Source organism: Chiroxiphia lanceolata, chromosome 10, assembly GCF_009829145.1.
Source record: "Chiroxiphia lanceolata isolate bChiLan1 chromosome 10, bChiLan1.pri, whole genome shotgun sequence".
Lineage (NCBI taxonomy): Eukaryota > Metazoa > Chordata > Aves > Passeriformes > Pipridae > Chiroxiphia > Chiroxiphia lanceolata.
In genome coordinates, this window is record NC_045646.1 from 22,019,199 (window position 1) to 22,045,245 (window position 26,047).

At 54.3% G+C, this 26,047-nt stretch overlaps 1 protein-coding gene across 1 annotated transcript in view; it reads right to left on the minus strand.

Moving 5' to 3' along the window:
* Window positions 1-26,047, minus strand: part of EPHB1 (EPH receptor B1) — a 77,958-nt gene that overhangs the window by 1,507 nt on the left and 50,404 nt on the right. Inside the window, exons 6-16 of the mRNA XM_032697851.1 lie at window positions 22,931-23,112; window positions 21,072-21,234; window positions 18,834-18,942; window positions 18,560-18,624; window positions 14,651-14,773; window positions 13,228-13,475; window positions 12,722-12,937; window positions 10,999-11,148; window positions 10,260-10,453; window positions 9,643-9,798; window positions 7,910-9,324 (exon numbers count right to left, since the gene is read on the minus strand). Coding sequence (XP_032553742.1) covers window positions 9,216-9,324; window positions 9,643-9,798; window positions 10,260-10,453; window positions 10,999-11,148; window positions 12,722-12,937; window positions 13,228-13,475; window positions 14,651-14,773; window positions 18,560-18,624; window positions 18,834-18,942; window positions 21,072-21,234; window positions 22,931-23,112 — 1,715 coding nt within the window. The 3' untranslated portion in view covers window positions 7,910-9,215. The remainder of the gene's footprint in view (window positions 1-7,909; window positions 9,325-9,642; window positions 9,799-10,259; window positions 10,454-10,998; window positions 11,149-12,721; window positions 12,938-13,227; window positions 13,476-14,650; window positions 14,774-18,559; window positions 18,625-18,833; window positions 18,943-21,071; window positions 21,235-22,930; window positions 23,113-26,047) is intronic.

The window sequence follows — 26,047 nt, forward strand, 5'->3', positions numbered from 1 at the left end:
GTATAAACCGAGGTGGGTGCCCAAGTCCGGGTGGTGACAGGATTTGTATCGGCTGTGGGTTCGGCCACATTAAAGCTGGTGATGAGCGATGGTTGCAGCCCCGGGCACTGCTCCCGGCTCCACCTCCACATTCCCCCACGGCCTTTCCCAGCTCCTTCAGCCGCCGCCGCCCGACCCGCCCGGCAGCAGCGGGGACGGGGAAGGGTTTGGGGGTTTATTTTCCCTGGGGAACCCGCGCCCTGCCGGGGGTGGCGGCTGCCGGCTCAGCTCTCCCGCACCAGCTGCAGCCCTGCCCTTCGTCCTGGCAAAAACGGTCCGGGGGCAGCTACAGAGGATTTGGGCCGATTCCAAAGGATGGATCCCAAAGGACAGGTCATGAACAGCTGGAGGAGGATGGGGAGGGGACAGCACAGCACATCCCCCGGGTGCTGAATCACTCCCTCATCACACCTCCTCCTCCTCCTCCTCCCTGAGCTCCAGCGTGGGAACCCCTTCGAGGCGGCGTGGAGGGCTTTGATCTCAGCCTGGAAGTGCTGGTGTGACACAAACACCAATGAAAAGGCCACATTTGTGGGAGGAGAAGGTGTTCCATGGGGGAAGGCGTTCCATGGGGGAAGGCGTTCCATGGGAGAGGGTGTTCCATGGGGGAAGGCGTTCCATGGGAGAGGGTGTTCCATGGGGGAAGGTGTTCCATGGGGGAAGGTGTTCCATGGGGGAAGGTGTTATCGGCCCCCAGCGTGGCCACAGGGCAGTGAGCAGCATGGTTGGGATGTGGGCAGTGGTTGGGGTGTGAGTAGTGGTTGGGATGCAGGCAGTGGTTGGGATGTGGGCTGGGATGTGGGCAGTGGTTGGGATGCAGGCAGTGGTTGGGATGTGGGATGGGATGCAGGCAGTGGTTGGGATGTGGGATGGGATGCAGGCAGTGGTTGGGATGCAGGCTGGGATGCGGGCAGTGGCTGGGATGTGGGCAGTGGTTGGGATGCAGGCAGTGGTTGGGATGTGGGATGGGATGCGGGCAGTGGTTGGGATGAGGGCAGTGGTTGGGATGTGGGCAGTGGCTGGGATGTGGGTAGTGGTTGGGATGCAGGCAGTGGTTGGGATGTGGGATGGGATGCGGGCAGTGGTTGGGATGTGGGCAGTGGTTGGGATGCAGGCAGTGGTTGGGATGTCGGCTGGGATGTGGGTAGTGGTTGGGATGTGGGCAGGTGCCAGCCTCAGGCCACTCTCCCTTTCCATGCTCATGGGAATGGGCAGAATCGCAAATACCCAAAATAATTAAGGATAAGCAGTACTGTAAACCCAGCTGCTGTGCCTACAGGATGCCATGGAAAAGAGGAGCTAGCAGGTGGGAGCAGGGAAGGGATGGGGGCAGTTCTGGGAGTGATCCAAAGCCATCACTGTATCCTGCAGGTCCTACCTGGGCACTGGCCCATATCCAACCCCTCTGTAAAGGGGAGTCACATCTCACTGCCCTTTCCCTGGGGCAGGAGCCTCCCAGAGCCCCCTCCTCATCTGGGCACCATTGGGTTTGTGACATGGTACTGCCACCCAGGCACTAACCCCAGACAAAAGACTGGACCTGAGTCCCCGCCCACAGGGCAGGGACACCTTCCCAAATATTTAGCCTTGGGAATGTGAAGGATACACCCAAAGCACTGGGGGGAGAAAGTCAAACAAACCAATGTGAGCATGTTCCACATCCCCCTGTCCATGGAAGCCCCCTCAAGGCTAAAGGCTCTCCCAGCTCCTCAGACAACACTTGGCACGGGCTGTTCCTCCCGCCCTCAGTCCCACTCGGCGCTAATTAGCATTGATAATTGCACTGATGGGGACCATAATTTTCCTGCCCTCTCTCCCCTACCCTCACACAAGGGTTCAACCGTCTAATGAGACCCCTGGGGATAATCAAAGAGAGGAGCAGGTTCCCCCCACCATGACAGCAGCTCCTGCACCACATGTGGGGATGGGAGAGCAGAGAAGGGAAAGGCACAGCCCAGCATATGGATGGGGGAAGCTGCTGAGCCTTGTTTACTTGGGGGCACGAAGAAAAGTTCACTCCAATTAATTTTTTTAAGTGGATAGGCGTTAATCCCCCTACACTTATCTAGAATTAACACAGCGCTAAGTAGATTTTTGCCTAATCCACTTCCACATCCGCCCTGAAAGGGCACTGTCTGTTTTGGGAGGGAGCAGAGTTCAACTAATCCACTTAAAACACACGCCTGGTTTGTTCAGATTAACCTCCTCCAGCATTTCCCTCCAGGGACGGGCCAGGAGACCTCAACACCATCCCACCTGTGCCATTGGCGGGGCCACCCCATCCATGGTCATGTCACCTACAATGTCCATGTGCTGGGGTCTGCTGGGACCCCAAAACCAGCCACTACAGCAGAGCCACACAGCGGGGTGGGACAGCCAGGGGCTTCACAGCCTTTTAAATTCCAATGGCCAGAGGAAGCAGAGCAGAAGCAGCGGAGATGCTTGGACACAGACAGGGAGGGAGGGAGAGAGGGGCAGCTCAGGCTGGAGGGATAATCACAGTGCTGCTCCATGGAGGACAGCCAGCCAAAATAGAAGGCCCTGGAACACCAACCCAAGTGCCAGCAGCCCTGACAACCCCGAGAGGCCCAGGTGAAGGGCACCATGGTCACCACAGGCAGGTGCACTCCCCTCTCCAGCACCCATCTGCTGCTCTGAGGTGAAGCAAGAGACCAGATTTAATGCCATGGATGCTCATGGTTCCCATCTCACACCTCTTCAGGCTACGTAAAGCAGAGGAGACCCTCTCCTGACTGGAAAGCTCCTCTTTTCACACCAAGCCCTGGTATGGGAACACAGCCCATCAGGGTCCAGTGATGGACACGAGCCAGCAGATCTCCCATGAGACACAGACACAAAACCAAACCCTGAGGACATCAAAAATGGGAGAGCACAAACTGACACTCTCACACCTCCCAGAGATGGGACTTGAAGGAGGTTGAGCTCAGCTGGGACAGACACAGCCATTCCTACATGGCAGAAGGGTTGGACCAGATGATCCCAAAGGACCTTTCCAACCCACAAAAAATATTAAAGATATAAGCTGGAACAGGAACAGTGTGGAGAAACCAGCGATGGGGTGAAACCATTCACTGCGGGAATCCATTGATGTGGACTTGGCCTCTCCTCCATCACTGCTCAAAAAGTTTCTGGCTCTTCCAAAATTGCAAGAAGACTCACTGGGAATGGCCAGCCCAAGCTGTAATTAGACCAGCACCCACCCTGGCAGGATCCTCCATGGAAGAGGCACAGGAGCAGATAATGATACGAGTGTTAAATCCCCCTTGCAGCTCCTTGTGTGGGGGGGACTTTATGGGAGCAGGGGACATGCAGCACCTGGCTGAGTGACAGAGCTGGATGTGAACCCTGGCCCCCACCACCCGCTTTTCCATCGGCAGTTCAAGGAGGACGAGTGGTCTTGGAGCTACAGAACGTTTTGGGGTCTGTAAATCCATTCCTTGTCTCAGAAGCTGATTGATCCTTTTTCTTTTTAAAGTCAGATTCAATGTTTAAGAGTAATGATTTCCAAGTGAACACAGAGTGGTTCGAATATATTGGCAGCTTTTATGGATCAGAGGCAAAAGCCTAAAGAACAGATCCTAAAGAACAGAAACGTGTCTGTCCCCATCACAGAACAACAGCAAGGGCTGGTGGCAGTGAAAAAACCCTTCATAGGTGATGCCCAATGATTTATCCCAGGCCATGGGCCAGCTGGGATGTTCCCCTGGCTCCCACAGGGATGTCCTCAGGATGCAGGTAGATTCATTGATGAGATCTCTGCAAACCAACCCCAAAACAACCCTTCCCTCCCTCTGAATCAAACACCCTGGAGAAGCGGAAAGCAGAAGAGGAGATCCCATGGGGCTCGGGACGGCAAGTGGGGAGCTCCTGGAGCAGAGATGGTGGAGAAGGGAAGGGGGACAGAGGGACAGAGAGAAGGACAGCCCTGATTCCTCCTTGGGAAAGGAGGATTAGAGGCACCACAAGCTGACAGGCTCGGAAATAATGGTCTGAGATCGCTCTTATTTAAAAACCGGCCGCCTGCTGTTTTCATCGCAGCCCCGCTCTGACTTGCAGCAACATTTAAAATTAAATATACATAAGTGCTTTCAAAGAACTGTTAATTTGAAGGTCATTAAATGGCATAAAATGCATTCCTTTTTTTTTTTTTGTAGAAAGAGGCACATAATAACACCATGAATACACGCTCCTCTTCCCCGTTCAAACGCTCGCTCCTGCCTTGGATGTGCGAGAGCCTTGGGTCCACCTTTGCTGGCAGCAGCACAACATCTCCTTTTAATTACTGCTGTTGAGAAAGCTGCTGCCTCCTCCACCACACCCAAGGATGGGGCTGTACAAAGGACATGAAAAAGCCCCAGGAACAACCACACAGCTGAATTGCCAACAGGGATTTTTTGAGGGATGAGGGGAGCAACAGTGGGGCTGGTGGAGGGAAGAGGCAACGTGAAACCAGTTGGCAACACTCACTCCAGACATGAGCATCTTGCCCACTGATTCTCACACAAGACTTTAGGCCAAGCTCAGAGTAGGGTTTTGGTAGCAAAAAGTCTCGTTTTTTTGATTTAACGCTCCATGCAAAAAAGACAAAGCCAACCCAGACACACAAAAAAAAAAATAAAAAAGACACAAAAGGGTTGAGGTTTTTACAGTTGCCATAGAAATGGAGAGAAGGAGCTGACAACTGCAAAGTGTCTCAGTGAAAGGACAGGATCAGGGTTGAGGGTGAGGTGGGCTCACCCAGGCAAGGAGCTGCATCCGTGTGCTGCTGCTCGGAGCTGGGATACAGCCACAGGAGCGAGGCACCAAAGCTCCACCTACGAGCAGTTACAGGAGGCCACGATCCACCTTGGGGTTTCCCCCAGCAGTGGGCACCTCCCAGCACTAGCACATGGTAGCTGAACCCATCAGGACCCTGTGGGATGGATGGAGCCCAGGCCGGATGACAGGCCTGTGGAGTTGGTCCTCTTTGATCCCAAAATGCCTTTTTCTTCCTTTTAATCCAAAACTTTGCAGAGGAAAAAATAATTTTTGAGTCACCCCTTCTCCTTTGGGATCAAGGAAAGGAAGTCCAACACCAACCAGCGTGGATCAGATGTGAAATGGGAGTGTTCATTTTTAGGCTCTTGCCCAGGGAGGAGCTACAGGGCACCACCAAAGAGGTGCCACCTTGTCATCTGATGAAGGAAAAGGAGGAGCAGTCCAAACACAACCCTGCTGTCATGGCCAGGCAGGGATAACACTGTCACTCCCAGACAGAAAGGTTTCACAGTTTGGAAAACTGATTGTACTTGGAAGAAAGGCCTCTGAAGAAACAAAATGGTACATCAGAAGTCATCTGAAATTGTTTTCAATAAAGAACAAAACTCAAACATGGCTGCTTTGCACTTTTCCCCATGTTTTTCATTAACAGCCTGATGGCCTTTGGTGAAATCTTCCATTTTGGATGAAAAGGCTTTTATAGAAAGGCAGGAGAGCAGGTGGCCCATGGTGACCCTCCCTCAAGTGTTCCCTTGACAGCAACTCCCTTGGCCCACGATGCCTCATTTCTGCAGGGATTTGTTTGAGCCACCTGCATCCTCCCTGCTCAGCCCTGGGCACCATCCATCTGCTGCTGGGCTCTCCTGTGACCCTGGAGGGGACATCTCCCGGCCCCCGGGCTGGGTGGACCTGGTACAAGGCCAAGATGCCACCTTTGTGGGAACAACCCATTAGGAGAGGCGGAATATGGGAATCATCTGCTACAACACAGCCCAGGAGCCATCAGACAGCTGGGAGAGAGACCACCAGTCCTGGCAATGCCCAGGGGCACCGCTGTGGCCATGTGTCAGGGGTGCTTGGCAGTATGGGCGGGCCAAGGAGCACCATCCACCCTGGGAAATCAAACCAGGATGTAAAGCAGGACTCGGTATCTCCAAGAGCATCCAAGCACCTGGACAGCCTGTTTATCCACTCACGAGTACCCAGTCTGCTGGGTGGGATGGGCAGGACTGAACACTTCATATTTCATATTCAAGATGAAATGGCCTCAAGATGCCCCAGGGGAGGCTCAGGCTCGACAACAGGAAGAATTTCTTCACCGAAGGAGTGGTTAAACATTAGAAGGGGCTGCCCAGTGAGGTGGTGGAGTCCCCATCCTTGGTGGTGTTTAAGGAAAGACTGGACATTGCACTCAGTGCTCTGGTTGGGCTGACAAGGCAGGGATCGGTCAAAAGTTGATCGATCTATTCTAAACCTAATGATTCTATATTAAAGGTTTTATATTAAGAAAGGGTTAGAAAGGGTGCAAAAGGGGCAGTAGTGCCACAGAGAGGACCCTGAGCAGGGCAGCAGGACCCCCCACCTTGCAGGTGCTCATGCAGCCGGGCAACACCACAGGGGAGTCGTAAAGGTGGAGTATTGATATTTAGCCTGTGCAGCTGTCATTCGTTCCTTTAAATGCCTTTTGCTTCCTTCTAATAAAAAAGAAATCATAAAAAAAACCCACAAAGGACCCTTCACCACCAGTGAATATCAATGTGGCGCGGCGGCGCATTAGCATGCACGGCACCCGCTCCATCTGCATGTTGTATTCCGTGTGACAACATCCCGGAATACAGATTTGGGCCACGAGTATCCCGAGAGGTATTAGGGATCGTCTATCAGACAGGACGAGGAACAGTCCCTGCTGTTGTAAACAAGGGGTGTTTTTCTCTGCCTCTTTCTCTGGGGGGAGTTCAGTGGTTTGAAACAAGCTCATTCCTGCCTCTTGTTAGTTCCTGTTCTTCGCCGGAGCGCGGGTCATCTTCCTTAGGTGATGAAAGAAATAGTCCCGGAGGTAAAGAGCACCCCACCCCCAGGTGAGGAACCATCAGCACGAGCCAATGAACACGCTCCTCATGAACCATCATGAACCAAGCACATGCTCCCCAGAGGATACATGGGGGTCCCCCCAGCCACAGCAAACCCCAGCACAGGGGGCAGTGATCCCACCCAGGACACGTGGACAGGGATGGCAGCAGCCAGAGGGAAGGGCTCGTCCCTTTGTGTTCGGTGGCAGCAAGAAATCTGGTGAGGCCGAATGTCGGGAATATGATGGGGCAGATGGGCATGGAGCAATCCCATGGTGTGGATGGATATGGGGCAGCCCCATGGCAAGGACAGACATGGGGAAAACCCACAGCACAGGTGGATGTGAGGCATCCTCATGGCACTGATGGACACAGGGCATCGCTATGGTACGGAGGGGTGTGGGAGTGGTCATGGCACAGACATAAAGCATTCCCCGTGACACAGGAGGAAGTGGAATATCCCTGCAACAGGGATGGGTGCAGGTCATCCCCACAGTGTGAGCAGTGGGGATGGATGAGTGAGGAGGACGGAGGTTGACTGAGGAGGACAGAGGGTCTCCACACACGTATGAGCCACCACACCACCAAATCCCATCTGGGACCCACAGCCCCAGAGGCAGGGCCAGGTAGCCACCCCACACCACCACTCCCTCGCCATGCAGGCACTGCTGGCTGCCAGCACAGCGCAGTGACGGATCATTACAACTCACACAACACAACCCTCTAAGTAAAAGCCTTATTAAGAGCTCATTTGTTTTATAAACTCCCGTCGCGATCCGCGGAGGGAAGTCAGATTGCCCAGTCTTACAATATTCTGGGTAAACACTGACACGCGCCTGGTGATTTTAACCAGATCAATTTGCAAAGGAGACCAATGGAGGAAAAAAAAAAAAAAAAAAAAAAAAAGAATAAAAATCAAATTTAACACTGGGAAACATCCACTGGGAGAGGCTGCAAGGAAGCGAGAGCAGAAAAATACAGAGATGGACAGACAGAGAGGCACATAAGACAAACGGACCTACCTCTGAAGCCATGAAACCTAAGTCCATAAATCAATATCAAAATCCTTAGGTCTGCAAGATGGGGGAAAAAAGTCCTCCATAGCCATCTCCGCCGAGGCTCTGGAGGCCCGAGCAGTCCATTTCCCAGAGCATCTCTCCTCCTTCTCCAGCAGCCACCAACCCAGTCACAGCCACGCGGCGGCTCCTCCGGTCCCGTCCCCGCCGCACGGGCCCTTGGCGTCCTCCTCCCCGCTTCCAGGATGCTGGGCACTTCCTTCGTTGCCGGGTGCTTCCCGGCTGCCTCCCGCCCCCGGGGGCTGTGGGCACAACCCCTGGCCCCCCGGGCTGGGGCCCGGCCGGCTGCTGGCCGCAGGGTCAGCGGTGGCCGCCGGCGACGGACAAGCAGTGAGTCCACGGTAGGTCGACAACATACACAGGCGCACGAGCGCGCACACACACACACGGGAACACCTCTTTCCGTTTTCCAGGATGGAGATTCCTTTTTTTTTTTTTTAATCCTTTTTTTTTTTGTTTTGTTTTTTTTTTCCTTTTTGCAAAAAAAATGCAAGCGAAAGAGAAAAAAAAAAAACAAAAACAAACCAAAAAACGAACAAAAGAAAAAAACCAAAACCCAAGGTTTTCTATTGAAGGTACATCTCTTCTTCAATATGAAGACATTAACTGGATTGAGTCGGATCCCCCATGCAGTGGTCAGCGAAGTCCTTTGGTAGTTGCCGGAGTGGCACCCGGGTAGGATGTCAGGGAGCTGCAGAGACGTCTGAGGACACTTCCACCCAGTTCATGAGCAGAGAGGGGAGTGGGGCAAGCCAGGAGGGCTCGGGCAGGGAGGGAGGGTGAAAAAAGAAAAAGGAAGCTGGTTTCTCCGGACAGGACGCTCCATCTCATGCCTCTCCCTTCCCCAACAGCCCCTTCCTCCTTCTCAGTTTCAACCACTGCTCACTGGTGGTGGGATTGGAGTCTGGTCTCTAGGGTTTGGGTTTGCTTCCCCAACGCACATTGGTTTGTCTTCATCGTTTTTTATGGTTTTTTTTGTTTTGCTTTGCTTTTTAAATATATGATTTGTACATATTTATATGTATTTATATGCTGTTCCCCATGACATTGCTAAGTGTGCTTCTGTTGGTGAGGAACGGAAGTCACCAGTTAGAGACGAGTCCCAGGAACATCCTTCGTCTGCGGTCGCAGTCCCCGGGCAGCGGCGGCTCCTCCCCAAACGCTGCCCCGTTGGCACCCGCCAGTTCCTCCCCTCCCATCTCTGCCCCTCCTCTGCGTGCCCTCCCCGCCCCTCCCCGTCAAACAAGGGACGTCATGCCATCGAGGTCGGAGACTGGCTCATCTGTACTCGCATGGACTGGACGCTGTTCAGGATCTTCTTCTGGTGCCCAGCCAAAGTCACCCCTATTCTCAGGAGGTCTCTGGAAGACAGACAGACAGGCAGAAGAAGATCAGTGTGCAGTTGAGGGTGGTGTTTTGCTGTACCTAAATGAGGAGAGGGATGCAAGCTCAACTGGAACAGCCAAAGAGCCCAAACGCAGCCCCGTGAGCATCACTGGGACTGAGAGCAGGGACACACCCACGCATTGACTCCCAGATGGTGAATGTGGCCACCTCCAACTCAGGGTGGTCCTGCCCAGCGTGAGGAGTGCTCATACCCACGCTTTGCCTTGAACTGACCTTCCCACCTCTCCCAACCCCCAGCCGGGCAGCATCCAGCTTTCGGGCACCCAACTCACTCGGATGTCATCTGGGCAACCAGCTGCAGGGAGGTGAAGCCAGCGGTCAGGAAGCTGTCCCGGTACTGGCTCATCTTCACAGCACTCAGCCAGTCGTCTACTGAGGTAAAGGCAGTGAAGTCGGGGATGGAGCGGTCGAGGAGGGGCTGAGAAGGCCTGAAACAGGAACACACCGCTGGGGACAAGCCTGGCTGGCACTAAGGGGCTGCCACCCCTGAGCCCAGTCAGCACACGCATGTGCCCCTCAATCCACCCCAGGCACCCTTGTGGTCCCTCAAAGAAGGCATGTCCTGTGGGAATACCACTGTGCCAAGCAGCTTTGCAATCCCACACGTTGCAATCCAGCCACGGGAGCCACAGGGACGGAAGTGCCGGTAGAGCAGCCACCACACCCGCACGGTCACGCGCCATAAAGGATCAATAGCAAAGAATTATTGCTATTGCTTGGCTCAAAACTACATGTTCTTTGTCTGACTGTCAGGCAGAGCAAAGATAGAAACCCTCACTCCCGCCAAACCGACTGATGAACTCCCATCCTTCCCCCTGGGGCCGAGAGGAGCCTTTTGCCGTGGCTCGGGATGCCGGCACGGAGCACTCCCAACGCGCCGGGCACTCACACAGCGGTGATGGTAGCCACAGTTTTGAGGCTTGCCGGGTTTCGGATCATTTTGTCGAGGGTGTTGACGATCTCGGTGAAGCGCGGGCGGGTGTTGCGGTCCTTCTGCCAGCAGTCCAGCATGAGCTGGTGCAGGGCGGCGGGGCAGTCCATGGGCGGGGGCAGCCGGTAATCCTGCTCGATGGCGTTGATCACCTGTGGGCAGCGGGGGACAGAGCGGCACGTGAGGGGCGGGGGCTCGGGGGGCTGGCGGAGGGGTGAGCGGCGCTCGCCGGGCCGCGTGTGCGGGCACGAGTGCCACAGGCAGCCGGGAAGGCCGGCCCAGCCGATCAGCAGCAAAGGGAGCGGGAGGAGACGCTCCCAGCTCGGGCGCTCCCCGAGGTTAATCTCCGCTCTGATGCTCCGCGCGCCGCAGTTCCTCCCAGCGGAGAGCTGCCACTCATTATCTCGGCGGATCGCGCCGGAGTGCAGCAGTCACACTTCCAAAGCTCCTTCCCTGCTCGTAAGCCCTCTGAACATTTTCAAAGGCCCTGCAGCTTGCTGAAGTCCAATTACCAGCCCACTGGTTTTTCTTCCCAATTTCCCTCCTTGCATCCTCTCACTCGCCAGCCTGTTTCATCTCCAAACCAAGTGCTCCTGAGGCTCCAGGAAGGAGCTGAGAGCCATTCAGGCAGGGCTTTCTTTAGGGAACGAGCCACCCACATGCCCCCAGAGCAGGCTGGATGACCCCCAGTGCTTACATCTTGGTTGGACATGTCCCAGTAGGGCCTCTCCCCGAACGACATCACCTCCCACATGACGATGCCGTAGCTCCAGACGTCGCTGGCCGAGGTGAACTTGCGGTAGGCAATGGCCTCCGGCGCCGTCCACCTGACAGGGATCTTACCCCCCTAGGGGAAAAAGGGAGAGCAGCTGAGAAACAGCTCCCTTGGCAGAGGAGCCTGGATACCCACCAGCCAGGGTTTGTTTGCTTCTCCTAAAAGCTCAGAATCAGGCTCAGCATCTCAAGCCACCCCACCAAACCAGGGCCGGTCCCAGGGCCAGAGGCCATGCTGAGGGGCAGGGATGTGAGGAGGGGCAGCACACAGAGGGATTGCTCCCTGGGCAAGCTCTGCTGAAATAACCACAAAAAGAGCCCAGGGATAAGGAAAACCACAGACACGGACGGAATTTACCGGGGGCAGAACTGCATTGTAAATTGTTCAGCACAATTGTTTTCTGTAGCCTTTCCAGGGAAGCGTCAGCTGCTCTTGAGGGATGAATGGTAAAAAATTTGATTTGAATAACTACAAATGAAGAAATTAACTGCTAGGTTGTTTTTCCTGCCTTTTCCCCAGAGCGAAAAGCCTGCTGTGGGAGGCAGAGTGATGCAATCGCAGGCACAGCATCACTTCCCAGCTGCCAGGGAGATCTATTATGGCCTAAATTAAATAAAAACACAGATGAGATAATCTCTTTTTATCTCTGAAGGTGGGGGAAAGACTAATTCATGCCTCGTCTCAGCAGCTACTGCCGGGGTCTTTGAAGGAAAAATAAAAGCTGGGTGTCTGCTCAAAGGCTGCTGCCTGCAGAGGGGCTGGGCAGGGAGCAGGGCAGGTCTGGAGGGATGGAAACACCCCATGAGCAGGGGAGAGAGAATGAAGGGCTGCAACTGGTGAGCTGCTGAGTCAGCCTTAAAGGCATGTCCATGGCTTTCTCATTTTGACAGCTGGACCAGCCCTGGTGCCTGGGCACAGCTTGGCAGCCCAAGGAACTCCTTTGGCAGGAGTCAGTGCAGCCTCGTGCCGGCACCACTGCACGCTCTCCTAATTAATCCTAACTCATCCCCTTCTCCTCTGGTCATCCTGAACACTCAGGGGCTCAGGGCTCACTGACAGGATGATGGCCATGGTGGGGAGCTGGGAGTCCCCAGAGGCAGTGGGAGCAGGGGAGAGAGGAGCTGCTGATACCTATGTATGAGTGAATTAAGGAGGAGAGGGGTGGCTGGGGAACAGCAGAGCTCCCATTAGGCTTGTGTCTCTAATTAATGCATGGAACAAGTTTCCAGCAGGGAAAAGCAGTCCAGACCTGGAGTGCTGGGGGAAGGGGAGTTAAAATGCCATCGCTGTGCCGTCGGGAGTTGCTGTGATCTCCCTGCCTTCCCTTCCCATCTCTCCAGAGACCCCTCTGTGCACCTTTCCTCCACGGAGAAAAGGGAAGAGGTATATCGGGAAACTGTGGAGGGCAGGAAGATGTCTGGGGAGGAGGGAGGTGGAAAACTCATGAAAAGGAGGAAGAGAAAGGAGGGAAAAGAGGATGACTTGTGGGAACCACCGTGACCATACATGATGAGAACACTCATGAGATGCTCCCACCCATGCCAGGGTGTACATCCAGCATCCTTGTTCCAGGTCCAGCTGGTAGCGAGTGCAGGGCAGGCACGGGGAATGCTGGGCAGGGTAAAACCCCATGAGAGGTACCTACCAAGGAGCTGGTGTAGGTGGGGTCAGACGTGTCGTCCTGCAAGTAGCGCGAGAGGCCGAAGTCGGACACTTTGCACACCAGGTTGCTGTTGACCAGGATGTTCCTGGCAGCCAGATCCCGGTGCACGTAATTCATCTCCGCGAGGTACTTCATCCCAGCAGCGATCCCTCTGAGCATTCCCACCAGCTGGATCACTGTGAACTGCCCGTCGTTTTGCTGCGGCCACAAAGAGCAGGCGCTGGGGTCAGTGCGCAGAGCCCACCGTGGGACAGGGCGCTCACCCCAGCCTCAGGGGGATGCTGCACCTCCCCAGAGGACCATCCAGCTGCCCTGCCTGATTAAAGCAGAGGTAACCAGCACCAGAACACACATTTTTGGGGTGCATGGCACACTGCAACCAGCTCCTGATCCAAGCAAACAGGTTGGGATTTACAAACGGGACACCAACATCTCATTCCCGAATCCCACAACCGACCAACAGTCCCCACAGCCCCAGCTCGTCCTACCCGCAGGAAGGAGTCCAAGGCGCCGTTCTCCATGAACTCGGTGATGATCATGACCGGCCGGCTCTTGGTCACCACGCCCTCCAGGCGGATGATGTTGGGGTGGTCGAACTGCCCCATGATGCTGGCCTCGCTCAGGAAGTCCCGCCGCTGCTTCTCCGAGTAACCGGCTTTCAGCGTTTTGATGGCCACGTAGATCTCCCGCTTGCCCGGCAGCTTCAGGCGGCCCTTGTACACTTCTCCAAACTCCCCTGCAAGTGCAAGACAATCACGGAATCATTCAGGTTGGAAAAGACCTCCAAGGTCATCGAGTCCAACCATTGAGTGGTCACCGCCTTGTCAACCAGACCAGAGCATCAAGTGCCTCAAGACCATCTGCTACCACCTCCTCCTCCTCCTCCACACAGAACATTGCAGAGAGCAGTAGTATCTTGGGCTGTTTGGTCTCCAGACCAACCAGATGAGAAATGGCAGCCAGTTCACACTTCAACAACACTCTCCTCTACAAATCTGCTCACTTGTCCTCTCTAGAAGGGGCAACGTCTGCTGCTAGGGACGTGTTTAGGCTTGCAACATTCTCTGAGGTGATAAAGCCCAACACCAACACAAGCAAAGGCTGGGGCTGCTCTTGCAGGCCCCCACAAGAAGGATTTGCAGAGCAAGAACTTCAACATTTAAGGATGACCTCAAATATCAGATGTCAGCACTGATAATCCCAGCTGCCTTTTTGCACATCACTTATCTTGGGATGGAAAATAATTGGTCTGTTTACATTGCTGCTCTCTGATTTAAAGTATGAACAAAGCGTCCTCTCCTTTCCAGCAGGAGAGCTTTTCCTTCAGCAAGGCACAATTTGCCTGTGGAGGGATTACATCTAAGCCGGGTTTGCAGCCACTTTGCCTTTATGAGCAGCAAAGGGCAAGTGATACATCATTGAACTTGATCACGACCAAACTAAGTCATTGCTTCTTCACAGCTTCCCCCCAACAGCTTCTCACTTTCTCTCCTAAGAGTATGACATAGTTATTTAAAAATGGCAATAGAAACAGCACAGATGACACACACATACGTGCACGTGTGTGTATATATACATATGTATGGGAATATGGCACAGACTACAGTAAGATCTGGCTTTTCTTGTTATCTCATAGAAAAGCCAAGTGGGAAATCCCAAGAGGCCCCATGGTCAGCCAGTGAATACATTCCTGGAGCCTTTCCCACCTTAGAGGCACTTTGAGAGCATAAACCAACCTCCTGTCCACCCTCACCTATCACAAATCCAGAAATGTCTCAAGGCTTCCTTGACTGTTTCCCAGTGAAGGACCACATGTGCTTCCCCAGAAAATTGCTCCAGGTGCGTGTCTGGACACACAGGAGTGGCAGACAGGGCAGGGAAGGATGGGCAGCAGGAGATGGTGAGACCCACCTGCTCCAATGACTTCTTCTATCTTCACAAAGGACACATCGATCTCCTTGGCGAACTCCCTGACTGCCTCATTGGGGTCCTCGTAGGTGAAGGGGTCGATGTAGATCTTCATCCCTGGAGACCCTTGGTGCAGGAAAGATGGGAACAACAGCAAAAGGGAGAGAATTATAAAAATACAGAATTAATAGAATGGTTTGGGCTGAAAGCCTTAAAGCTCATTCAGTTCCACCCTCTGACATGGGCAGGGACACCTTCCACCAGTTTGTTTCAAGCCCCCTCCAACCTGGCTTTGAACAGTCCCAGGGATGGAGCATCCACAAGTCATCCATCAAGCAGCCTGGGAAACAAAGAGCAGTTGTGCCATGGCCAAGAATTGGAGTTTGGTCTCCCCACTGCACCCAGCCCTCCCCTGCAACCCTCCTTTCCTCCTCAGCTCTCCACTCCTCCACTGTTATCCTTCCTCCTCCTCCTCCTCCTCCTCCTCCTCCTCTTCCTCCTCCTCCTCCTCCTCCTCCTCCTCCCTGGCAATGGGAGCAGTTACAGACCTGAACTACAACGTGCTGGCTTTACGGTGAAGGCTTTATGAGGCTCCACACGTTAGTGAAGAAATATTTATTTATCCAAAAAGGCCTCTGATAGCTTTGTGGCGGCTACTAAATTGACAGAGTGCAGCAATTATAACCAACAACCTGGATGGATCCATGAAAATCCAGCTTGGCCGGGCACTGTGACACGTGTGCGGTCCCTTGCACGGGGGCAAGGCAGAGCAGGGGATGCTGCAAGTGGGCCCTTGCCCTTTTTCAGTGGTGGAAAAAATCAAAACAGACCCCCACATTGCCCAGATTGGGTTTGCAGACATTGTGTTTGGATGCCCAGGGGCTTGTGGAGCTGCCAGGGGCCACGGCTGCAGGGCAGAGTGAGGTCACAGCCACCCCCAGTGTTGTACCACAGGGACCCAGAATGGGCTGTGATCCTCTCAGGGGAAGTTCAGCTTCCTGTGCCATTTCTTGTCTGAAAAAAGGGGCCAGGGATGGCAGAGTAGCCTCTCAGGGTCATCTCTGGAGGACACCAGGAGAGACATCACTGCCTGGTCCTCCACCCCAAGGCACCTCGTCCTTACAGTGATTTGATTACCCTGTCCAGGACCTTTCCAAGGACCATGATCCTGTCACACTGGTGCTTCCCAGAGTCCTTCTAGAGCCGACACACAGATGGATGCGTGGACCACAGCATCACCTCTGCGCCAGGAATCCAAATCAGCTCCCGGCTGCAAAGTAATTCAGGAGGAGCCACAAAACCCTGGCAGTGGGCACTGCTGGTGCCAAACAGCCACCGAGGGACAGCTGCTTGTGGGGTATCAAGGACCGGGGAGGGACCAGGCAGGAGCACCCTCACCCCCAAAAGAGGCGTTTGGGGCAAAAGCTCTGCACCTCGGAGGTGGGGAAGGCTGCAATGAAGCCATCTGTGCATCTCCCAGTTCATAAATCCCTTTACAGCTCTGTCTCATACACTTTAACTGCCCCATAAATTTTTTTACAAGAGCAGCTGATGCTCCAGCCAGGATTACAAAGGGATTTACAGGATCATAACGGAGACTGACTCGCTGATCAACGTATTGAAAAAATAGAGGAGAAAACAATGCCAAAGTTTCCTGCTCACTGTCACTGGTTTTCCAACACCCTCTGATTTGCCCCAGGGCCTGCCCATGCACTCAGTAAACACCAGGGTCAGCTCCCCCCCTCATCCTCATCCCACCCAAATGAGTGGGATTAGGGCAGCTAAACCCACTCCTCAGCTCTGCAAACCTCAGCCACCCTAACCCCAGTCATCGCTGGCAGAAGCTGAGTGAAATTCCAGGTACTGAAGCACACCACCAAAAGCACCAAAAAGGGCTTCGTGCTCTTAAAATCATCCCAATACCCCTAAAAACTGGATTAGGCCATTTATCACTGCTGCAGACTATGGCAAATTTTTTATCACTCTTCAAAAGTTGTCCCTGAATCCAGTGTCCAATTCCTTCTCGCATCATTTTTCCTTGGGAATTATTATCTTGGGGACAGGAAAAACCCTCTCCTGCTGACTCGCTAGTGCTTCAGCAGGGTGTTTTCTCTGTTTTCCCAATCTCAAAGCTCCCAGTGAAGCAGTGGCAGGGATAAACCACGAAAAATCACAGCCTGAGAGACCCCATGTCACCCCAAAACCCAGCCGGGGCAGTCCTTGGCACCGGCAGCGATCCCAGGGGGGCTGCCGGAGGGATGGCAGAGCTGTGCTGGGAGGTTGTAATTGCTGTGCCAGTTAACACAGAGTGATTTGTTCCAGAGGATGCTCTCGTTACTCCATTAGTTGCTCACCACAAATTTCCCACCTGTTTTCCTCGAGCATCTGCACTAACGGAGCACCCAGAGGCTCACTAACCTTGACAGGAGTCCGGGAGCGCCGGCACCCCCGGATTTCACACACCAATCCTCACATCCACCAGGTTTAAAAACCAAACACAGGCATGTACTTCATTACTTCCCTACCTAGTTTGAGTATCCCGGGATTTGGGGTGCTTGGAGCGAGCCAGAGACATACATGGAGTTGTGAATGCTTCAAAACCAGGGGGAAATGGGAAAAATCAGTCACCTGCAGCCTGACACGGGTTCAGCCATCAGGTATCAAATAAATCTTGCCCTGCTCCCTGCAGTGCAGAAACGGGGAGGAAACGGGGAGGAAAAGCACAGGTCTGTTGTATTTCAGGATCACCCAGTGATGTTGGGAAAACAGTTTATTGTTTGCCGGGAGGTTTAGGCCCCCCACAGTGCTGCCATCACGTTGGGAGGTTTTGGGATGAAGCTGAGAAGGTCAAACAAAATCCAGTGTGCTTTGCTGGCTTGGCTGGGTTCTTCTGCTGCCTCCAACCCCTTTCCAGCCCTCTCAGCCCTCCTGAATTTTTCTGCCAGGTTGGTCACTCCATCTCCATCCCTCTCCTCTGCTCATCCATTCTGCTCCCTGCCTTCCCCAGCCATCCTTCATCCATCCCTGCATCCCATATCCCTTTTCCCCAGGCAGGTGCCCAGGACCCAGAGATGGTTCTTCCCCCAAGGCAGCTAACTGCACCTGGGAGGCATCTCCAGGAGAGTGTAAATGGGATTTACATCCCACAGAGATGGGGCACGGAGCCTGTGGGCACCAGGTGGCAAATCCCCCCCCCAAAAAAGCTGCTGCTTTGCTGCTTTATTATCATTTCCAGTGCTGGCTGCTGGAGGGGCACCTGACAGACATTCCACACAAATACACCTTGGATTTATTCTGGTGCACAGTTCCATCAACCACAGAGGTCTCTCAGGAAAAGCTCAGGCTCTCCCAATTATTTGCCAAGGGGATCAGCAGCCCAAAGCCAGTTAAACCTTCCCAGTCACTGTCTGCACATCCTTCCTGGAGCAGCGTACAGGACAAACATCAGCCACGTGGACAGGACAGCAGCAGTGCCAGCCATCAGCCCACACTCCCCAACAATGTTCCCAAAATCTATATAGCCCAGCACTGATTGTGGCAGAGGCAGAGCCTGTGGCAGGAGATGAGAAGCTCCTCTTCTCTCTGAACACCACTTCTCTCCTTTCCTTTCTCCTCTGGGAGCCTTCACAGCATCCTCTCCCCAGCCCTTGTTCCCTACATGCCCCCTACCCCTTGCATCCCCCAAAATCCCTCATCATCGCCCAAATCCCTCCTGGCACACTTCCTACCTACAGTGCTGCACCACTGCAAACCACCCCCAGACAGCCTGACACACATTTGTCATCTCTAGTCCCTCCCCATGGTCCTCTTCACCTGCCCAAGGGGCTTCCACCCCTCTGAAGGCAGAGGAGAGGGGCAGATGTCGGGTGCAGGTTAGAGATCACCCTCCCATTCCCTCTTTGCCCCACTCACCTCGGCCTGTGCTGTAGTGCTGCAGTTTATCACTGTACACAGCTTCCTTGCTGTAGGCTCGCTTCCTGGGAGAGGAGAGGGAGGAAACAGCCAGGCTTCAGGGATCAGCAGCTGCTGGTGGCCACAACCCACTTCCCCGCCAGCAACACTCCAGGAGCAGTGGCATCTCGGTGCTTTCTCCAGCTACAGGGGTCCCCCATCCCTCCCCTCCTACCCCAAATCTATACCTTACCACCTCCACCTTGCAGGGACACAGCATCCCACAGGGACCCACCTGCTGCAGACGATGGAAATGGCCACCAGTGAGACGATGAAGACCACCCCGGCCGCCGCGGACCCCGCGATCAGCGGCAGCTGCTCCCTCAGCTCCGACTTGTAGTCGTCTGCAAGGGAAGAGGGATGGGGTGAATTCTCCCTTGGGGTAAGAGCAGCCTCTGGGAAAGGATCTTGTAATGCCCCCCTCTGATTCCATGGGTGCTGCTCCCATGGGAGGGTGATGGGACAGGGAGGATCCAGGCAGGAGCATCGGTTGAGCCGGTGTTGCATTGCACAGGGATGGACTGTCACACTCAGCTCACGCAGCTTGGGGTTGAAAACATGGAGGAGAAGGTCCTGGGAATGAAGTCAAACCGATGTGCGTGGGCCCAGTTTCCTGGAGAGATGAGGTTCACAAGGTGGTTTGTCTGTGCTCTGGCATTTCTCTTTCCTCAATAAATTTATTTATTGAACAACCTGGTCTAGTGGAAGGTGTCCCTGCCCATGGCAGGGGGTTGGAACTGCATTATCTCTAAGGTCCCTCTAACCCCAACCATTCTGAGATTCTATGATTTAAACCCATTGGTCACTTTGACCAATTTTAACGTGGGGTCTCACAGACACAAAATTCCTACTTGTTGTAGGAAAGGAGGAAGAGAAAAGATCCCATTAATAATCAAACCAGCCAGAGAGTCCACCATGCGACAGATGACCTTGAGAGTGAGGCCCAGGAGAACCTGGGCACCTTTACTGCAGGTGTGCTTGTGGGTTTTAACATCTCCCCAGATTGCACGTGACAACTTCTTTTGCAGAGCCATGGCAACCACAGCATCCTTTCCCCACTGAGCATCTCTCCAACTCCCTGTGTCCCCTCAGCCACCTGCTGTGTTCTTCAGCAGCAGGCTGGGGTGAAAGCCAAGGTGGCACAGGGAGGACTGGACACTCCTGGAGGAACCCCAAAAAAACCACTTGCACCCTCCTGTATCCGCTGCCCTGTCAGCAGTGTGGGTGCCCTCAACAGGCAGTATCCAGTAGATCCCACATTCCTGGGGACTTCTATAGCATTCCAGAGACACTCCCTTCCCCAACCACCCCCAGTGAGGTCTGCCAGGCTGTGGCAGCCACCACACACAAGGGTTAAAATAAAATTCATCTGAAAGAAAGCATTTAGCACCCTTTTATCTGTATTTTTCTACTCTGCAGTTAATTACTGCCAACTAGATTTATCTCTTGCATGCTGCTTAAATCCTGAAAAATTCTCATCTAACAATCAATTATTATTTAATAATCTACACTACCCTTTCTTATTAAATTTCAATTAATTGCTTATTTGAGGCAGGATTTTTCTTCTTGCTTCTCTAATCCTGAATATTCAAGGCATTGGAGGGGGGTTTATTACCATTTCCTTCCCTTTGGTTGCCCTACGTGGTTTTCCTCTTCCCACTCCAGCTGGCACTCAATGTGAATGTGAGTATGGGGTGACCCAGTTTTAGGACAGAAAAAAAGTTTTAGGAAAGAAGAAAAGCTTTAGGAAAGACAGGAAGCAAGTCTGGGAGCCATGGATGCCACTTGAACAGAGCAGGAGTCACACCAGCAGCAGCAGGGAAGGGGCTCTCTCTCTCTTCAGGGGTGAGAGGACCACAAAAGGAGCCTTGTTTCACTCACCAGCCTCTGGATTAGTCCTGAAACTGGGATTACTGGAAAACCCTCCCATGAGTTAGTAGTCTATAAAGGAATCAAGTGTTTGTGGGTGCAGGGAAGGGCTGGGGCCAGAAAAAAGGCAGCATGACTTTGGCAAGGAGGCCAGAAGAAGCCATGAAGGTCATGAGGTGAGGGTCCCAACTTGGGGTGGGAAATCACCTTTCAGTCATGGGTCTGACCCTTCCAGCTTTGCCCTGATGGCTCAAATGTGGCTCTGAGTATCCCAGAGTCCTTCCTCCAAGGCTCTACAACCCTCCTCCCACCCCATCCCACCGTGCCGGGTTCAGAGCCCGTGGCAGGGGGTTCTGTCACCGCGGCTGGAGGCGGCAAAGGCAGAAGTGCAGCGGAACAACGGGGGTAACGCGGAGCCAGGAGATTCCAGGCGGATCACTCCTCCAGCTGGCGGCTAACGAGACACCGCTGAGAGTCACCTGGCTCCCGCCACGCTGCCCTGCCCGCTGGGACAGAGCTGCGTGGAGACAAGTTCCTCTGATCCAATTAGAGCGTGAAGCCACGGCTGGAAAGACAACCACCCACCCCTCCCGCGCTCGCTCACCGTCCGTCAGGGTCTGGAAGCACATCTTCCCGCTGTACTTGCCGTAGCCGGCCACGGTGCGGGCCCGCACCTGCACCACGTACACCATGCCGGGCCGCAGCCCCTCGATCCGCGCCGTGTTGGTCTGGCTCCGGGCCATGGAGGAGTTGTACTCGTTGTGGTCCTGTGGGCACGGCCGAGAGGGACGGTCAGAGGTGGGGATGAGGGACAGCAGGGCCCACCCGCCCCCCGTGATAGCAGGGATGAGGTTTAGCTGCACGGGGATAAAGCAGAGGCCCTGCTTCTGCCTCAGGAGCATCCCTGACATGGAGGATCTCACAGGAAAGGCTGAGAGAACTGGGACTGTTCAGCCTGGAGAAGAGAAGATTTTGAGGTGAGCTAATTGCAGCCTTCCAGTACCTGAAGGGAGCTGACAGGAAAGATGGAGAGGGACTATTTACACTGCCAGAGGGCAGGGTTAGGTGGGATATTGGGAAGAAATCCTTCCCTGGGAGGGTGGGGAGGCCCTGGCACAGGTTGCCCAGAGAAGCTGTGGCTGGCCCATCCCTGGAAGTGTCCAAGGCCAGGCTGGACAGAGCTTGGAGCAACCTGGGCTAGTAGAAGGTGTCCCTGCCCGTGGCAGGGAGGCTGGAACGAGATGATCTTTATTGTCCCTTCCAACCCAGGACATTTTGTGATTCTATGAAACAGGACCCACAAGCTCTGCCTGGCCTCCAAGAAGCTGGGGAGGTCCCTGCAGCACAGGCCTCCCAAGCAGCCTCCCTGGTCCCACCACAGCATGGAGCATGGAGGAGCAGGGAGAAACAATAAGAGCATCCAGATCAAAAATACTCATGAGCCACAAATTCCTCCTCTTCAAACCATTGATGTCCCTGTGCCTTTCAGAAACATCACACAGCTATGGAAACCTGACAGGGGGTTGGAACTAGATGATCTTTAAGGTCCCTTCCAACCCAAATGATTTTGTGATTCCATAAAACACCATAATGTGCCCTACAAGGGCTTGTTCAAGCAGGTTCAAGGGCAACCTGCCTCTGCTGAGAGCCCCAGCCCCTGCAGTCCCTCCTGTGCTGGCTAAACCTTGTGCTAAATCTTGGTGGAAACCTCCTGTTGTCTCCAATCTCATTTTTTGCCACATTCCCTGGTGATTTGCTGGTAAGAGGCCACTGGTGAGATCATCTAATTATTCACATTTAGAGGAATTCATTAGAGCTGGCAAGACACAGGAGGGATGGAACAGCTTGGGCACGGCACGGTTCAGCGCAGGGGTTGGGAGCGTGTCCCCTGCGGGGAAGGACAGTTGCCAGGGAAAGGACTGGATGCAGTGACCCAGGACAGGGACAACCCAGCAACCTTCACCGGCCCTCACTGGCCTCCTCCCCTCCTCCAGACACTGTCCCCTTGCTCCAGGTCCCTGCTCATCCTAACAGATACCGGAGCCAAGGCAGGCACTGATGTGCTAGACAAAATACTGCCCCGGGGGAGCAATGGCATAGGTTGGATGGGGCTCTGAGCAACCTGGTCTAGTGAGAGGTGTCCCTGCCCATGGTAGGGGGGTTGGAACCAGATGAGCTTTAGGGTCCTTTCCAACTCAAGCCATTCTGTGAGTCTATGAATTAGCATTCGTAGCCACATCTCTCCCCTCCCCCTGGCTGCACATTGCTCCCACCTTCTGGAGGCAGCCCAGGTGACCTGGTGCCTGTCCCGCCGCCTGTTCCACGTGGACCCTTCCCAGCAGAGCCTGACTCAGAGCCCATCGATGTTCCCCCTCTCCCAGCAGGCTCAGGCCCTGAGCAGCCTCAGTGTGAAGCCCCCGTGCCCCCAGCCCCCCTCCATGGCAGGGTTTCCCCCGAGCTCACCGGTGCCGGCCTGGCGCCCACGGAGCTGCCGACGTCGGGCGTGCAGATGCGGCTCAGCTTCTCGTAATAGCGGATCTCGTAGTCCAGGATGATCCCGTTGGGCTGCTCGGGCTGGGGCCAGGACAGCGTGATGCTCCTCATCGTGGCACTCACCTGGTGCATGATGGGGACGGTGGAGGGTGCTGCCGAGGAAGAGGGGAGAGAGGGAAAATTAATGGAGAGGGGTAGGGAAAACAGCCCTGGGAAGGGGGAAAATCCCCTGGGCACACAGAGCATCCCAAGTCTCCCACGCCTGCGATTGTCAGACTCGTGGGACAAGCTCACTCATTAGCAGTGGGAAGAGAGGCATCTCAGCAGCTTACGTGGAAGCAGAGCAGTGAGCTGGCGAGGGAATTCTGGTATTTAAACCAACTATTCTTTTTAATTAGGGGCTTAGAAATCCTTGGTGTTCCTTCTCCCTGGGACTGCTCGCTCCAAGGACGTCTCCCACGGTGGGACAGAGACAGCAAAGCTCTCCCCAGCGGGAACAAACCAAGGCTTGGTGACAGCCTCCGGCTCTGCTTGACATCTCTTGGTGTAACAGCCTCTCTGGGGATCCAACACCCGGCACCCAGGGAGCCTGTACCACAGCTGCCACCCCACGTGCTGTCAGGACGTGCTGTCAGGGATGTAGGAGCAAAAATCTGCCAACCTCAGGACAATGATGGGAAACCAGGGGACACCCCAGCAAGGAGCCTGTAGAACAGCTTTGGCTCCAGAGGAGCTGCTGGATCTGCTCTTTAGGAGCTCTCGGGGGATGCTCATCCTCATTACTCAAACATGCTTCCCCACGGAGTTCTATTTCCAAAGCCCAAACACTTGCAAAACAGCCTCAAACCATCTCTCATCTCCTGAGGCAATGGCACAAGGATGCTCAGAAGGCAGTACCTCCATCCCTGCAGCCCCCAAGACCCCCTGGGCAGCACAGCACAGGGGTCCCGAGCATCCTGTCACAGTATCCCTGGAGAAAGCAGAATGTTTGGCACTGGCGTCGGGTCCAACCCCTTTCCCTCCCTGCCACACGTTTCTAATCAGTCCCACCAGCTATGCCACACACCACATCGCTCTGCAAAGCAGCCCATAATACTTCAGTTCATGCACCAGACCAGAGCTCAACAAGCCCCTTCTCCAAAACAGCTGCCAGGTACATCCTCCCCACTGCCACTGCTCCTGCCCTGCTCCCTGCACCCACCAGAGCGATCCCAGGGCTGCTCGGTGCCTGCTGGGGAGCCAACCATCCCTGGAGCTGTGCATTCCCAGAGCCAACCATCCCTGGAGCTGTGCATTCCCAGAGCCAACCATCCCTGGAGCTGTGCATTCCCAGAGCCAACCATCCCTGGAGCTGTGCATTCCCAGAGCCAACCATCCCTGGAGCTGTGCATTCCCAGAGCCAACCATCCCTGGAGCTGTGCATTCCCAGAGCCAACCATCCCTGGAGCTGTGCATTCCCAGAGCCAACCATCCCTGGAGCTGTGCACTCCCAGAGCCAACCATCCCTGGAGCTGTGCAGCCCTGGAGTCATGCATCTCTGGAGCTGAGCATCCCTGGCAGCAGAACACTGTCCTTCCACCATTAAGGACACTGAGACACTAAATTAGCCAGGAACCACTTTTCCAAAGGCTTTTTGCCCTGCAAGTTATACTTAAAAGGACCAGAGCCGGTCAATACAGACCTGATCCTGCACTTAATCCTACCAAAAGCTTCCCAGAGAGGTATTCAAGTCTCTCCACACCCAAAGGGGCACTGGCATGTCCTGTTCACACAGTCAGCTCCCTATCCAGTCCTCTCTGCCCTCCTCCTCCTCACCATGCCGAGTGCAGGCAAGGAAAATGCTTCCCCTGTGTGGATCCAGGGAAGAGCTGAGCCTGGCACGACCAGCTTGGGGCACAGGATCATGCCATGGAGGGAATCCGGGGGTGGCAGGAACCTCGTTCCATGTGGCCCCAATGGGAGATGTTGATAGTTTAGCACCATCTTTGTTTACCTGGCATATTTAATCCCATATTATTTTTTTTAATCTCTCCACATCCTCTCTGGGGAGATGCTCGTGGGTTGAAATGAAACAAACTGATGTTTTGTTAATTCCCGTTAGCGTGGATCAGGCTGGGAAAATGGTTGGAAAAATCCACAGCAAAGCCAAAGGGATTTTAGAGGGAGAGTACTGATCCTGTCCTTGACAGTGCTGCTGCCTTTCTATCAGTTTACCCCACAACTCAACATTTCCACATGAACATTCAGCCTTTGCAAGACAAACAGGGAGCACTGGGGTATGGACAGATAGACAAGGGTGACCTGGCTCTTCCCAGCTCCCCAGGGCAGGAGAAGAGCTAAGAAACACCCCAAAATCCCGCCCCAGAAAAAAAAGGCCCGAAAACAGGAAGCAGGTTTGATTGGTCGTGGTTCAGCAGATGGCAATGCCAGCCAGGCACGAGTGTAGATTTGTATTCCCTGGAGGCAGGAGACCGAAATATTTCCACCAGGTTTCCCCATCATGTTCTCCCAAGGGAGCAGGATGGTGAAGGCTCCCGGCATTACACGCTCGGCATAAAGCAGGAATTATCATCCCCTTTCTCTGCCCAGGGCAGATGGGTTTCCACCTCCTCCAGTCCCTGTGCTGCTCAGTGCAGCCTGGGACCAGTTCCCCCCTTGCCATCTGCACACCCACCCCGCTGGCATCCCGGCTTGGCCCAGAGCCGCTTGTCCAGTTCCTGATTCCTGAGTGGGAAGAGGGAGGCAAAGGGGCAGAGGAGACTGGAAAAGGGGACAAACAGAAAATAATGGGAGAGGGATGTGCCAGAGGAGACAGAACCTGAACTCAGCCCTGGAATGCTGCTCTCTGTGCTTTAATGCAGCCAGGCTACATTTCAAGACTGAATTCATCCCATCTCCCTGCTCCCACCTGGGGAAAAGTGGGAAATGGCAATGCCATTTTATCCCCAAGAGATCTAGAGCGGGATAAAAAGCACATATTGGATATCCTGCCCACAAGGCAGCTCTCTCCCTGCCCAGGGCACAGGCAACCCCTCCACCTCCCCAGCCCTCTTCCCCCCTCTTTTCCTGGCTTTTCTCCCCTCCCAG